General features: G+C 43.9%; 1 protein-coding gene across 1 annotated transcript; it reads left to right on the top strand.

The window, feature by feature from the left end:
* Positions 1 to 6,225: 6,225 nt before the first annotated feature.
* LOC124003626 (dolichyl-diphosphooligosaccharide--protein glycosyltransferase subunit 1-like) lies at positions 6,226 to 13,945 on the top strand. Its single transcript, XM_046312040.1, has 10 exons — positions 6,226 to 7,091; positions 7,748 to 7,812; positions 9,591 to 9,897; positions 10,047 to 10,256; positions 10,373 to 10,565; positions 10,685 to 10,784; positions 10,879 to 11,017; positions 11,309 to 11,428; positions 12,597 to 12,842; positions 12,951 to 13,945. Exons 1-10 carry the CDS (start codon positions 6,846 to 6,848, stop codon positions 13,131 to 13,133), a joined length of 1,809 nt encoding a protein of 602 aa, XP_046167996.1. The 5' UTR covers positions 6,226 to 6,845; the 3' UTR covers positions 13,134 to 13,945.
* The last annotated feature ends 402 nt before the right edge of the window (positions 13,946 to 14,347 follow it).

Below are 14,347 nucleotides of genomic sequence, written 5' to 3'. Positions count from 1 at the left end.
GGCCTATGTCTTATCCATTTACTATCAATCACCATAGTTCAGAATAAATCAATTGGTGTGATGAACCATAACAAAGGGAGAAATGCAGAAAGCAAGGTAAAGTAATTTTACCAGTTGTATCTAGATTGTCATTATAGAGACACCTGTTGGATAAATGTGAGAAATAAAATTGGACTAGTTTTCAGGCCTTGTGGAAGGGTTTTGAGTGGTCATTGAGACGGTTCGATGAGTCCCTCCCGGGCGCCTGTGTAGGCGTGTTTTGCATCCGCTAAAAATGGATTTCATTCGATTTGGAGCCGGGCTGCCACCCGGGCATAAACCAGGTGCCCCGTTCAAAGCCAAAGGCGTAGTCGGCTCAAAACAAAAGTGATGTAATTAAGCAAGTGCAGTAATTTGTAGGATTCTGTGTTCTGTCTTCTGCCTTCCCAATGAAAACTAGTTCGAAAATTCAAACGTGTTTTGTGAGAAAGAGATGTATGTTTTGGACGATGCTCCATGCTGCCTTTGCAGCCTTAATGCTTTATGTAAGAACCGGTCCACGAACGGGAATGCTAGATCTGCATTATCGGCTGCCTAGGCTATGATTGGGTACAGGAACAATGCCATCCATGACAGCTATCTTGAAGTTAAGTGGGGACGATAGGGAGGGGTCGAACACATTCCATCTATATTCTGGTCATTCACAAGTAAAATTAGGTTGTAGCTACAAGCTACACACAGATTTGTGTGTTACTGGAGAGAAAAGGACAATGGCTCCCTCTGCCGTTTTTTTCTTCGGAACTGCATCTTTGGACCAGTTTACGCCCTTCTTCTTATATGATGTCATGGTGGTCTGCAAACAAACGTGTAAGGTGCATGTCGCCACCTACTGTGCTGGAGTGTGCGATCAATCATGGTCTGCCAAATTCTGTACCACTACGAAAATACAATTAAAAAACAAATAAATCCCTACTAACTTCTACTCCCTCCCCCCCAATCCATTACAGTTGATCTATATCATGCTGAAACAATCCACCTTTAGAATTATTTAACATGTCAACAACCATTGATAGTCAATAAAGTTAACTTCCTAGCTTTCATTGGTAAGGTTAACAACACGACTCAGGTTATGGAACTCAGAAATGGCAGGTTGAAAGTTATAGTGGATATGGCAAAAGAGTTATTGGGGGTAACAGATGTTACTGTCAAAGTTTCTTTTTACACAGCACATTCATGATCGCAAGATTTATGAACAGGTCTGGAAACCATGCCAGGACTAGCAGAAGCCCCAGCTCTGACAGTAGGTTCACTTAGTACAGGAGCAGCAATGGAAGCGCCATCATTTTCTTTAATATTATCTATGGACTTGCTGTAGATATTGTGATCGAAACGGGGCAATGTGGCTTGAGCTTTAGCTTCGCCCTCATTCTCAGACACCAATGGGCTTACAGGAACAGCAACATCCCCTACAGGGGTATTAGGCTTAGGCAGTGGTAACACAAGCACCTGCTCTTCCAACAAAACATTTAACACTATCTGTTTAACCTCCGCCTTAACTACACACTGCGGAGTCGATATTGAACAATGCTCAACCAAGCTCATTAAATCAACTCTACCACATTTATCAAAAACCTCCCACCAAGGGTTATCCAAAAGGGACTTCAACTCAAAAGTAGCCATCTTAAACTACTTCACAAGAGCCAACTAAAAATAGCAAATACTAATGCTACATCAGCTATAACGCTCAACACTGAACTATACCACTACAACAATTTGCACAAACGGCATGGGTCTCAGTAATGACAGATCCCAGACTTTTTTATTTTTTATTTTTTATTTCACCTTTATTTAACCAGGTAGGCTAGTTGAGAACAGGTTCTCATTTGCAACTGCGACCTGGCCAAGATAAAGCATAGCAGTGTGAACAGACAACACAGAGTTACACATGGAGTAAACAATTAACAAGTCAATAACACAGAGAAAAAAAGGGGAGTCTATATACAATGTGTGCAAAAGGCATGAGGAGGTAGGCGAATAATTACAATATTGCAGATTAACACTGGAGTGATAAATGATCAGATGATCATGAACAGGTAGAGATATTGGTGTGCAAAAGAGCAGAAAAGTAAATAAATAAAAACTGTGGGGATGAGGTAGGTGAAAATGGGTGTGCTATTTACCAATAGATTATGTACAGCTGCAGCGATCGGTTAGCTGCTCAGCTAGCTGATGTTTGAAGTTGGTGAGGGAGATAAAAGTCTCCAACTTCAGCGATTTTTGCAATTAGTTCCAGTCACAGGCAGCAGAGTACTGGAACGAAAGGCGGCCGAATGAGGTGTTGGCTTTAGGGATGATCAATGAGATACACCTGCTGGAGCGCGTGCTACGGATGGGTGTTGCCATCGTGACCAGTGACCTGAGATAAGGCGGAGCTTTGCCTAGCATGGCCTTGTAGATGACCTGAAGCCAGTGGGTCTGGCGACGAATATGTAGCGAGGGCCAGCCGACTAGAGCATACAAGTCGCAGTGGTGGGTAGTATAAGGTGCTTTAGTGACAAAACGGAGGGCACTGTGATAAACTGCATCCAGTTTGCAGAGTAGAGTGTTGGAAGCAATTTTGTAGATGACATCGCCGAAGTCGAGGATCGGTAGGATAGTCAGTTTTACTAGGGTAAGCTTGGCAGCGTGAGTGAAGGAGGCTTTGTTGCGGAATAGAAAGCCGATTCTTGATTTGATTTTCGATTGGAGATGTTTGATATGGGTCTGGAAGGAGAGTTTGCAGTCTAGCCAGACACCTAGGTACTTATAGGTGTCCACATATTCAAGGTCGGAACCATCCAGTGTGGTGATGCTAGTCGGGCATGCGGGTGCAGGCAGTGATCGGTTGAAAAGCATGCATTTGGTTTTACTAGCGTTTAAGAGCAGTTGGAGGCCACGGAAGGAGTGTTGTATGGCATTGAAGCTCGATTGGAGGTTAGATAGCACAGTGTCCAATGACGGGCCGAAAGTGTATACAATGGTGTCGTCTGCGTAGAGGTGGATCAGGGAATCGCCCGCAGCAAGAGCAACATCATTGATATACACAGAGAAAAGAGTCGGCCCGAGAATTGAACCCTGTGGCACCCCCATAGAGACTGCCAGAGGACCGGACAACATGCCCTCCGATTTGACACACTGAACTCTGTCTGCAAAGTAATTGGTGAACCAGGCAAGGCAGTCATCCGAAAAACCGAGGCTACTGAGTCTGCCGATAAGAATATGGTGATTGACAGAGTCGAAAGCCTTGGCAAGGTCGATGAAGACGGCTGCACAGTACTGTCTTTTATCGATGGTGGTTATGATGTCGTTTAGTACCTTGAGTGTGGCTGAGGTGCACCCGTGACCGGCTCGGAAACCAGATTACATAGCGGAGAAGGTACGGTGGGATTCGAGATGGTCAGTGACCTGTTTGTTGACTTGGCTTTCGAAGACCTTAGATAGGCAGGGCAGGATGGATATAGGTCTGTAACAATTTGGGTCCAGGGTGTCACCCCTTTTGAAGAGGGGGATGACTGCGGCAGCTTTCCAGTCCTTGGGGATCTCAGACAATATGAAAGAGAGGTTGAACAGGCTGGTAATAGGGGTTGCGACAATGGCGGCGGATAGTTTCAGAAATAGAGGGTCCAGATTGTCAAGCCCAGCTGATTTATACGGGTCCAGGTTTTGCAGCTCTTTCAGAACATCTGCTATCTGGATTTGGGTAAAGGAGAACCTGGAGAGGCTTGGGCGAGGAGCTGCGGGGGGGCCGGAGCTGTTGGCCGAGGTAGGAGTAGCCAGGCGGAAGGCATGGCCAGCCGTTGAGAAATGCTTGTTGAAGTTTTCGATAATCATGGATTTGTCGGTGGTGACCGTGTTCCCTAGCCTCAGTGCAGTGGGCAGCTGTGAGGAGGTGCTCTTGTTCTCCATGGACTTCACAGTGTCCCAGAACTTTTTGGAGTTGGAGCTACAGGATGCAAATTTCTGCCTGAAGAAGCTGGCCTTAGCTTTCCTGACTGACTGCGTGTATTGGTTCCTGACTTCCCTGAACAGTTGCATATCGCGGGGACTGTTCGATGCTATTGCAGTCCGCCACAGGATGTTTTTGTGCTGGTCGAGGGCAGTCAGGTCTGGAGTGAACCAAGGGCTGTATCTGTTCTTAGTTCTGCATTTTTTGAACGGAGCATGCTTATCTAAAATGGTGAGGAAGTTACTCTTAATGAATGACCAGGCATCCTCAACTGACGGGATGAGGTCAATGTCCTTCCAGGATACCCGGGCCAGGTCGATTAGAAAGGCCTGCTCACAGAAGTGTTTTAGGGAGCGTTTGACAGTGATGAGGGGTGGTCGTTTGACTGCGGCACCGTAGCGAATACAGGCAATGAGGCAGTGGTCGCTGAGATCCTGGTTGAAGACAGCGGAGGTGTATTTGGAGGGCCAGTTGGTCAGGATGACGTCTATGAGGGTGCCCTTGCTTACAGAGTTAGGGTTGTACCTGGTGGGTTCTTTGATGATTTGTGTGAGATTGAGGGCATCTAGCTTAGATTGTAGGACTGCCGGGGTGTTAAGCATATCCCAGTTTAGGTCACCTAGCAGAACAAACTCTGAAGCTAGATGGGGGGCAATCAATTCACAAATGGTGTCCAGGGCACAACTGGGAGCTGAGGGGGTCGGTAGCAGGCGGCAACAGTGAGAGACTTATTTCTGGAGAGAGTAATTTTCAGAATTAGTAGTTCGAACTGTTTGGGTATGGACCTGGAAAGTATGACATTACTTTATCTAATTATCTCTGCAGTAGACTGCAACTCCTCCCCCTTTAGCAGTTCTATCTTGAAGGAAGATGTTATAGTTGGGTATGGAAATCTCTGAATTTTTGGTGGCCTTCTTGAGCCAGGATTCAGACACGGCAAGGACATCAGGGTTAGCAGAGTGTGCTAAGGCAGTGAGTAAAACAAACTTAGGGAGGAGGCTTCTGATGTTGACATGCATGAAACCAAGGCTTTTTCGATCACAGAAGTCAACAAATGAGGGTACCTGGGGACATGCAGGGCCCGGGTTTACCTCCACATCACCCGCGGAACAGAGAAGGAGTAGTATGAGGGTGCGGCTAAAGGCTATCAAAACTGGTCGCCTGGACTAAGTGTGTGTGTGCTCATGCAGATTGTTGTAGTGGTATAGTTCGGCGTTGAGCGTGATAGCTGATGTAGCATTAGGGTTTGCTATTTTTGTTGGCTCTTGTGAAGTAGTTCAAGGTGGCTGTTCCTGTAGTAAGTGCACCTAATGTCGGGGCTGGTGTTTCTGCTGGGCCTGGCATGGTTTGGAGGCCTGTTCAGAAATCTTGTACTCATGAATGTGTAGTGTCAAAGCACACTTTGATAATGAATAAAGTTGACTTCATAGCTTTTATTAGTAAGGTTATCAATACGATTCAGGTCTATCACCCTAGTGCTTAATTTCTAAATTGTAATTGTTTCGCCACTATGGCCTATTTATTACCTACCTCCCTTATCTTACCTCATTTGCACAGTCTGTATATAGACTTTTTTTTCTCTATTGTGTTATTGACTGTATGTTTGTTTATTCCATGTGTAACTCTGTGTTGTTGTTTGTGTCACACTGCTTCACATTATCTTGGCCAGGTCACAGTTGTAAATGCGAACTTGTTCTCAACTAGCCTACCTGGTTAAATAAAGGTGAAAAAAATAAATAAAAAGGTTGTGGAAAGCAGAAATGCCAGGTTGAAGGTTATTGTGGATACAGCAAAAGAGATATTGGGGGTAGCAGATGTTACTGTTGAAATAGTTTTTGACATGCTGAACAATCCTAAAGGTGGAGTTTTTCAGCATTATATAGATCAAGTTTAATGGGGTAGAAGTTAAAAATCTAAAAAATAAAATAAAATGTATTTGTCACATACACATGGTTAGCAGATGTTAATGCGAGTGTAGCGAAATGCTTGTGTTAGTAGGTTAGTTAGTTAGTAGGGATAAGGTGAATGCACCAATTTGTAAGTCGCTCTGGATAAGAGCGTCTGCTAAATGTCTTAAATGTAAATGTTTTTATTTTATTTTCATGGTAGTACAGAATTGGGCAGATCATGATTGATCCTACATTCCAGCACAGTAGGTGGCGGCGACATGCACTTAAATGATTGTTTGCGGACCGCCATGATATCATAGAAGAAGAAAAACCATTTAGCCTGGGAAGCAACCAGTTTACGCCATTACAAACACTTATTTCCGGTGTTCTGTCGAAACGGCCCCAACTAGGAAATGTTTTTGAGAACTTGATATAGCTAGCAGAAGTGGAATAGGAAGTATAAGAATATGAAGTATCGCAAGAAGCGAGATCAGCGTGTTTTGAGAGAAAAAGATGGCGGAAGCAGATGATGAAGTGGATTCTGAATCTAATGGCGGTAGAATCAGGGAGAATTGGAATATTGTCCAAAATAATGGAAACGGAGAAAAGTAGTATACAATGATGAGAATGTCACCTTGTATCTTGTAGGATTGTACGGATTATTAATGAGGAGCAGCTGATCGAATGAGCCTGAGATGGGAGATATGGATATTTTTTGGGGGGGGGGGGTTAAGTTAGTAATGAATCTGATTTTTTTTTTTTTACCCTGTTTTGGTTTCAACCCGTCCAGTTGGTGGCGGCAAAATACATGTTTTGGTTGTAGTCTGTCATAAAACCCACAGAAGAAGAAGACGAAGAAGTATACGCCATTACGTGAGAAATGAATTAAGCGTCATCCTTTCGGCTGCAACTTTGATCCTAAAGCAGTGCGCGGCATTTGTTTTTTCCCCCCTCTCTAGCTTTAACTATACAAACTGTTGAAGTCTATAACAATGGCGCGAAGCATACCTTTCTGCACAGTTCCCACTTGTCTGCTCCTTATCACCGGACTGTGTTATCGAGTAGTTGCCGACGGGCTGGTGAACGAGGAGGTGAAACGAACAGTGGACCTGAGCACGCACATTGCTAAGATAACAGCAGAGATTCTTCTGTTAAACCAGGGAGACTCGGCGGTACATAGCTTTATATTGGCAGTAGAGCCCGGATTGGCCCCCAACCTTGCGTACGTCGGGGCATCGGTACGTGACTTAGGAATGCATTCGCTGTAAACCAAATATTTTTCTCCAGGTAGTTACCTAAACACATGATTATAGGTAACGTTAGTAGGCTAGGTAGTTAACCTAGCTAGCAATAGCATGCACATATTTGTCCTGCAGCGCCCGCCCAGTCAAGGCGAGGAAGCTAACTTACTTGCTAGATAGCAAATGTGTTTCGCTAACAATGCAAGGCTGTAGCAATAAAATATAAGTGAATTATGTGATTGTGGCGTGGAACTGTTTGAATGGGCCAACGAGTGCACTTCCGCCGCGCTCGTTCTGTCAGGAATGACACGTATCCGCAGAGGGAAGTTATTTCCATGTTTTATCTATATTCTGAACATCTCCTTTTGTGTGCATCAATTTGGGACCTTTGATTATGTAAGATAATGTTTAGTAACTAGTTAGAATAAATGTTTTCCTCATGGTGAGGGTTGTAAAATTAAGATTTGTGTGTGCTATCAGTGATTGTGTGCACACCACCCATAGCCGTGGGGAATCAGTACTAACTCTAGTCACAACGCAACATACTCAAACTCATTCCTATCTATAATGAATAAAGATCAGGTCCAGTTGCAGTAATAAGAGTTGAATTGCACTGGATTGGACAGACATGTAAACATGTGTGTCTTTGCCAGGTGAAGGGTGATGAAGAGGAGGATGGGATACTTGAGCTCAAGCAGACAATGATCCAAGGCCAAAGGTGAGAGGTCTATAATTGCTGGTGCATCCCTGTTTACTAACGCTTCAAACACACCAAGAGCGTCTTTGTGCAAAATAGTATGCAGCATCATCTGGATGTGTGTGCAACAAAAGTTAAACATTCACCTTCTACCATTTCTGTGGAGCCGTCTACGCATACATTTTCACGCATACGTTTGTACCACACCGAACGCACTGCAACTGCCTCTGAAATGCAATGCTGCAAGGCAAACACAACTTTTCACTGGAAATGAATGGAATTCTAATGTACCAAAATGCCATGATGCTATCGGTGTGTTCGAAGTAGAGGTCGACCGATTAATCGGCATGGCCGATTTAATTAGTGATAATTTTTCATAACAATCGGAAATCTGTATTTTTGGACACCAATTTTATTTATTTTTTTACACCTTTATTTAACATTTATTTAACTAGGCAAGACTGTTAAGAACACATTCCTATTTTCAATGATGGCCTAGGAATGGTGGGTTAACTGCCTCGTTCAGGGGCAGAACGACCTATTTTTCACCTTGTTTGCTCGGGCGATCCAATCTTGCAACCTTACAGTTAAGTTGTCCAACGCAATAACGACCTGCCTCTTGTTGCACTCCACAAGGAGACTGCCTGTTACGCGAATGCAGTAAACCAAGGTAAGTTGCTAGCTAGCATTAAACTTATCTTATAAAAATCAATCATAATCACTAGTTAACTACACATGGTTGACGATATTACTAGATATTATCTAGCGTGTCATGCGTTCCGTATAATCTGACTGAGCATACAAGTATCTGACTGAGCGGTGGTAGGCAGAAGCAGGCGCGTAAACATTCATTCATACAGCACTTTCGTTCGTTTTGCCAGCAGCTCTTCGTTGTGCATCAAGCATTGCGCTGTTTGACTTCAAGCATATCAACTCCCGAGATGAGGCTGGTGAAACCAGTTAGCGCGCGCTAATAGCGTTTCAAACGTCACTCGCTCGCTCTGAGCCTTGGAGTGGTTGTTCCCCTTGCTCTGCATGGGTAACGCTGCTTCGAGTGTGGCTGTTGTCGTTGTGTTCCTGGTTCGAGCCCAGGTAGGAGCGAGGAGAGGGACGGAAGCTATACTGTTACACTGGCAATATTAAAGTGCCTATAAGAACATCTAATAGTCAAAGGTTAATGAAATACAAAGGGTATATAGAAATAGTCCTATAATTCCTATAATAACTACAACCTAAAACTTCTTACCTGGGAATATTGAAGAGTCATGTTGAAAGGAACCACCAGCTTTCATATGTTCTCATGTTCTGAGCAAGGAACTTAAATGTTAGCTTTCTTACATAGCACATATTGCACTTTAACTTCTCCAACACTTTGTTTTTGCATTATTTAAACCAAATTGAGCATGTTTCATTATTTATTTGAGGCTAAATTGGTGTTATTGATGTATTATATTAAGTTAAAATAAGTGTTCATTCAGTATTGTTGTAATTGTCATTATTACAAATAAAACAAATCGTCCGATTAATCTGTATCGGCTGTTTTGGTCGTCCAATAATCGGTATCGGCGTTGACAAATCATAATCGCTCGACCTTGAGTTCGAAGGGTATGTTGCTTATCCATTGTCAAGCATTTGACTATAAAGTTTCTAGATATGCACATTTTCACCATGTTAAACTTCACCCCTTTTTTCCATTGGAGTTTCTGTCACTGTTTTAGTTAGTCCCCTTGTTTTTTAAAGCCATATGTTGGTGCTGGTGTCCACTGACCTAACCCCTCCTGTCTCCTAACCTCTTACAGTGGGGAGTTCTACAAGGTGCAGTTACCCTCCAGTCTGGCCGTTGGCGCAAAGCTGCGAGTGAAGGTGGAGACGGTCCTGAGCCACATTCTGAGGCCCTTTCCCACCCACATCACCCAGGCTGAGCGTCAGCTGGTGGTGTTCCAGGGCAACCACTACCTGTACTCTCCATACCCCACCCGCAGCCAGACCACCCATGTCCGCCTTGCCTCTAAGACGGTGGAGAGCTACACCAAGCTGGGCAACCCCAGCAAGAGTGATGAGGCCATTGAGTACGGCCCCTTCCGTGATGTCGCCCCATTCAGTGAGGTATAATGTCTCTGAGGGCCCTGGGTTTGAGATGCATCTGTTGTTGAATGGTCTGAACACTGTTGGGCCAGCTGAATAGCAAACATTGGCTTAGTAGATTCATATTTGGAAGAGAAGTTTGATATTTCTTTGTTTCTCATTCTTTTTAGGATGCCCTGAAGGTCCATTACGAGAACAACACCCCCTTCCTCACTATTAGCAGCATCACCCGCATCATTGAAGTTTCTCATTGGGGAAACATTGCTGTGGAAGAGACAATTGACATGAGGCACACAGGGGCATTCCTGAAAGGGCCTTTCTCCCGTTATGACTACCAGCGTCAGTCTGACAGTGGCATCTCATCAGTCAAGTCCTTTAAGGTGTGTTGATTTTAGACACTTTTATTGCCATGGAATATTGGTGCATTTGCAAATCATGCTCTCAAAGGTGACTTGTAAAGATTGTATAATAACTACATCTCCTTTTTCCCACAAAGACCATCCTTCCTGCCTCAGCCCAGGATGTGTACTACCGGGATGAGATCGGCAACATCTCCACCTCCCACCTCCAGATTCTGGAAGACTCTGTGGAGGTGGAGGTTAGGCCCCGATTCCCCCTGTTTGGTGGCTGGAAAACCCACTACATTATCGGCTACAATCTGCCCAGCTACGAGTACCTCTACACCCTGGGTGAGTTGAGTTGACTAGATTACCATATTACGATAACTGTTTATAACCAGAACTCTTTTTAAAGAGAAATGGCCTAACTGAAAGCTAAAAAATAATATGCTAATTCAAATATTCCTTAGGGGATGAGTACGCTCTGAAGATGAGGCTGGTTGACCATGTATATGATGACCAGGTCATCGACTCCCTCACTGTTAAACTCATACTGCCAGAAGGCGCCAGGTGAGTATGCTGTGATGCATGATGTGTATTTAGAATCTGTGGAAATGCATTGATCTCCTGTTTCATTGTATTGATCCATGTCTCTTCCTCTCAGGAACATCCATGTGGAAACCCCCTACCCCATTGACCGTATTCCAGACCAGCTGCACTACACTTACCTAGACACCTTTGGCCGCCCCGTGCTGGTGGCGTCTAAAAACAACCTGGTGGAGCAGCACATCCAGGACGTAGTGGTGAGCTGCAAGCCCCTAGTGGAGGAGGGAACAGAGACTTTTGGGGGAGGTACAGGGGAGAAAGGAAGGCAGTTTCTTTTGGTTTCACTGCATCTGGAAAACCAGAGTGCCGTTACGGTGACAGGATTATTATAAGCAACGGCTCTGGAGTTATGCCACTGAAATACATTTTATTTAATCAATCAAGATGCATGCTTTACATCTGCAAACCCTTTCAGAGAAATGCTATAGAAGCTATGTAAGTTTCCCAATTGATGGTGTGAGTTCCTCAGTGTCTGTCTCATCCCCCAGGTGCATTATACCTTCAATAAGGTCCTGATGCTGCAGGAGCCCCTGTTGGTGGTGGGGGCATTCTACATACTCTTCTTCACTGTCATCATCTATGTGCGCCTGGACTTCTCCATCACTAAGGTACACCATCCTCAACATACTCCCCCTCAGTCTCTTTAACCTCTTGCTCCTACCTGGCACGCAGGCGTCCCATCTAGAGCTCTGGAAATGCAAATGCGCTACGCTAAATGCTAATAGTATTAGTTAAAACTCAAACGTTCATTAAAATACACATGCAGGGTATTGAATTAAAGCTACACTCGTTGTGAATCCAGGCAACAAGTCAGATTTTTAAAATGCTTTTCGGCGAAAGCATGAGAAGCTATTATCTGATAGCATGTAACACCCCAAAAGACCCGCAGGGGACGTAAACAAAATAATTAGCATAGTCGGCGCTACACAAACCGCACAAATAAAATATAAAACATTCATTACCTTTGACCATCTTCTTTGTTGGCACTCCTAGATGTCCCATAATCACTATTGGGTCTTTTTTTTGATTAAATCGGTCCATATATAGCCTAGATATCGATCTATGAAGACTGTGTGATAAACGGGAAAAAAATAGCGTTTCATAACGTAACGTCATTTTTTTTAAATTCAAAAAGTCGACGATAAACTTTCTCAAAACACTTCGAAATACTTTTGTAATGCAACTTTAGGTATTAGTAAATGTTAATAAGCGATCAAATTAATCACGAGACAAAGTGTTTTCCATAGGGGTCCGTGTATTACTCAACCAAAATATCCGGTCGGAGACCTGAAGAAAAAGCCTGTCTCTTGTTCGTTTGACCAAGAAACAAAGAATTGGCAAATGACAAGACTGTTGACATCGTGTGGAAGCTGTAGGTACTGCAACCTCAGCCCTATTTAATGTCTTTCGCCCATAACAATGGGTTGAAGCGGCGGATGGATATATTTTTCCACTTTCAGTGATCAGATTTTCCTGCACTTTTCAATGAAACGCACGTTCTGTTAAAGTCACAGCTGTGATTTAACCAGTTTTATAAACGTCTGAGTGTTTTCTATCCACACATACTAATCATATGCATATACTATATTCCTGGCATGAGTAGCAGGGCGCTGAAATGTTGCGCGATTTTTAACAGAATGTTCGAAAAAGTAGAGGGTCGACTGAAGAGGTTAATAGTGGTAGCACTTGTACTCTCCATCACTCCCTTCTATGTTTATCTCCTTTTTCCTGTATGCACTTGCTGATTGTCTCGTGTCTTCCCACCCCCCATTTCAGGACCCTGCTGCAGAGGTTCGTATGAAGGTGTCCTCCATCACAGAGCAGGTCCTGACCCTGGTCAACAAGCGTTTAGGGCTGTACCGCCACATGGACGAGGTTGTGAATCGCTATAAGCAATCTCGAGACACAGGGGCCCTGAACAGCGGCCGCAAGATCCTGGAGGCAGACCACCGCACCCTCACCAACGACATCAGCTCCCTGCAGGCCCGCCTCAAAGCAGAGGGCTCCGACCTTGCAGATAAGGTGTGTGTGTGTATTCAATTGTGTATACAGTGTTTGGTGTCTGTACAGTTTATACCTACCTGTGTGCATACACTGTGTTGAACCTCACATTTCCTTGTTTGTCAACAGGTGGGTGAGGTGCAGAAGCTGGACGGCCAGTTGAAGGAGCTGGTGTGTCGCTCTTGGCAGGAGGCTGAGCGCCTGGTGGCAGGCAAGGTTAAGAAGGAGGCCTACATCGACAACGAGAAGACCCTCTCTAGCAAGAGACTGGAGCTGGTGACCCGCATCGACAATCTGCTGGACACCCTGTAAACACCACTATACACATGTCAGTGTACAAAAAACACACATGTGCTGCCCCAACTACACATCTGTTGATCCAGCCCTGCAGTTATTATAACATATTTACCTTTGCTCATTGTCCATCCCACTTACAAAGTACACACACTAAAGGAACCTGTAGGTGCATGCCAACACTCATGCCTTTGTGCCTCGCAAGAAACACAACAGTGTTATGCTTAACACCACAGGGAAGGCTTGCATCACACCTTACATGGCAGTCTAAGTTAAATTGTGTGGAAGAGCTCTGTTGTTCCTAAATGCAGAATTTAACTGTTTAAATTTGGAATGCTTTTTTGTGTTTTTTAACCTTTTTTTGAATGGTGATAAATATATATTTTTGTGTTACTCTTACGGGTTTTCATGTCACATCTGTCCTGTGTCTATACTCCCTTGAGTCCCTCCAACCTGTGCTCTCTTACGGGTGGAGTAGTAATCAGTGCCCCTGAAATAAGGGATCCCTTGTGAGTCAAACAGTCTCTAAATGTCTTTGTCATATTCTTTGCACTTACAGACTATTGTTACTTCCCCTGGCTGTTATATTTGAACAAAGTTGAAGCTCTGAAATGGTGTGGACCCCAATCCAAAGGGTTACCATCTTCATGTTAAGTTTCTCATTGTCCCTCTAATATTTTATAACATTTTGTATAATTTGTCTTTGTAACGGAATATTTAGTTTGATATGAGATTAGGCCGTGTGTGTGGGGAATAGCATGGGGCAGTCAAAGACGTTGCGTGATAATGTATGTGAACCTGTATCGCCAGTAAATGAACCACGTTTGAAACAGTGTCTGACAACTTTTAAAATATAAGTGATTCCTCCACTTTTAATACTCTTTAGGGAAGTGACCTAGTTCCACCACCTGAGGGCACTCTTGCTCAAGATATTTTTCCCATCTGTGGTGGGTAAGTGAGGCTTTTGACTTGGGAAAGGGATAGTGCCTACAAAGTTGACACTGTTTTATTTTAATATGGAAGCAACCCCAAATGAAACAACTGGTGCTCAATTCATATGTGATCCTTGTAGATGTGGCTTGCTGATTCTCTCTTAACCATGGGGAAAAATTGGCTTATTCTTTAATTTTGCTGATCATTACATCAGCCAATTATATTCTTGAAGACACTAAATTGTGGCTCACCTGTCCATGAATTAATAAACGAGAGGGCAATGGTGGGTTTAATTCTCC

Source organism: Oncorhynchus gorbuscha, linkage group LG18 (genome assembly GCF_021184085.1).
Source record: "Oncorhynchus gorbuscha isolate QuinsamMale2020 ecotype Even-year linkage group LG18, OgorEven_v1.0, whole genome shotgun sequence".
NCBI classification, from domain to species: Eukaryota; Metazoa; Chordata; class Actinopteri; order Salmoniformes; family Salmonidae; genus Oncorhynchus; species Oncorhynchus gorbuscha.
This window is presented reverse-complemented; position numbering and strand designations above follow the sequence as displayed.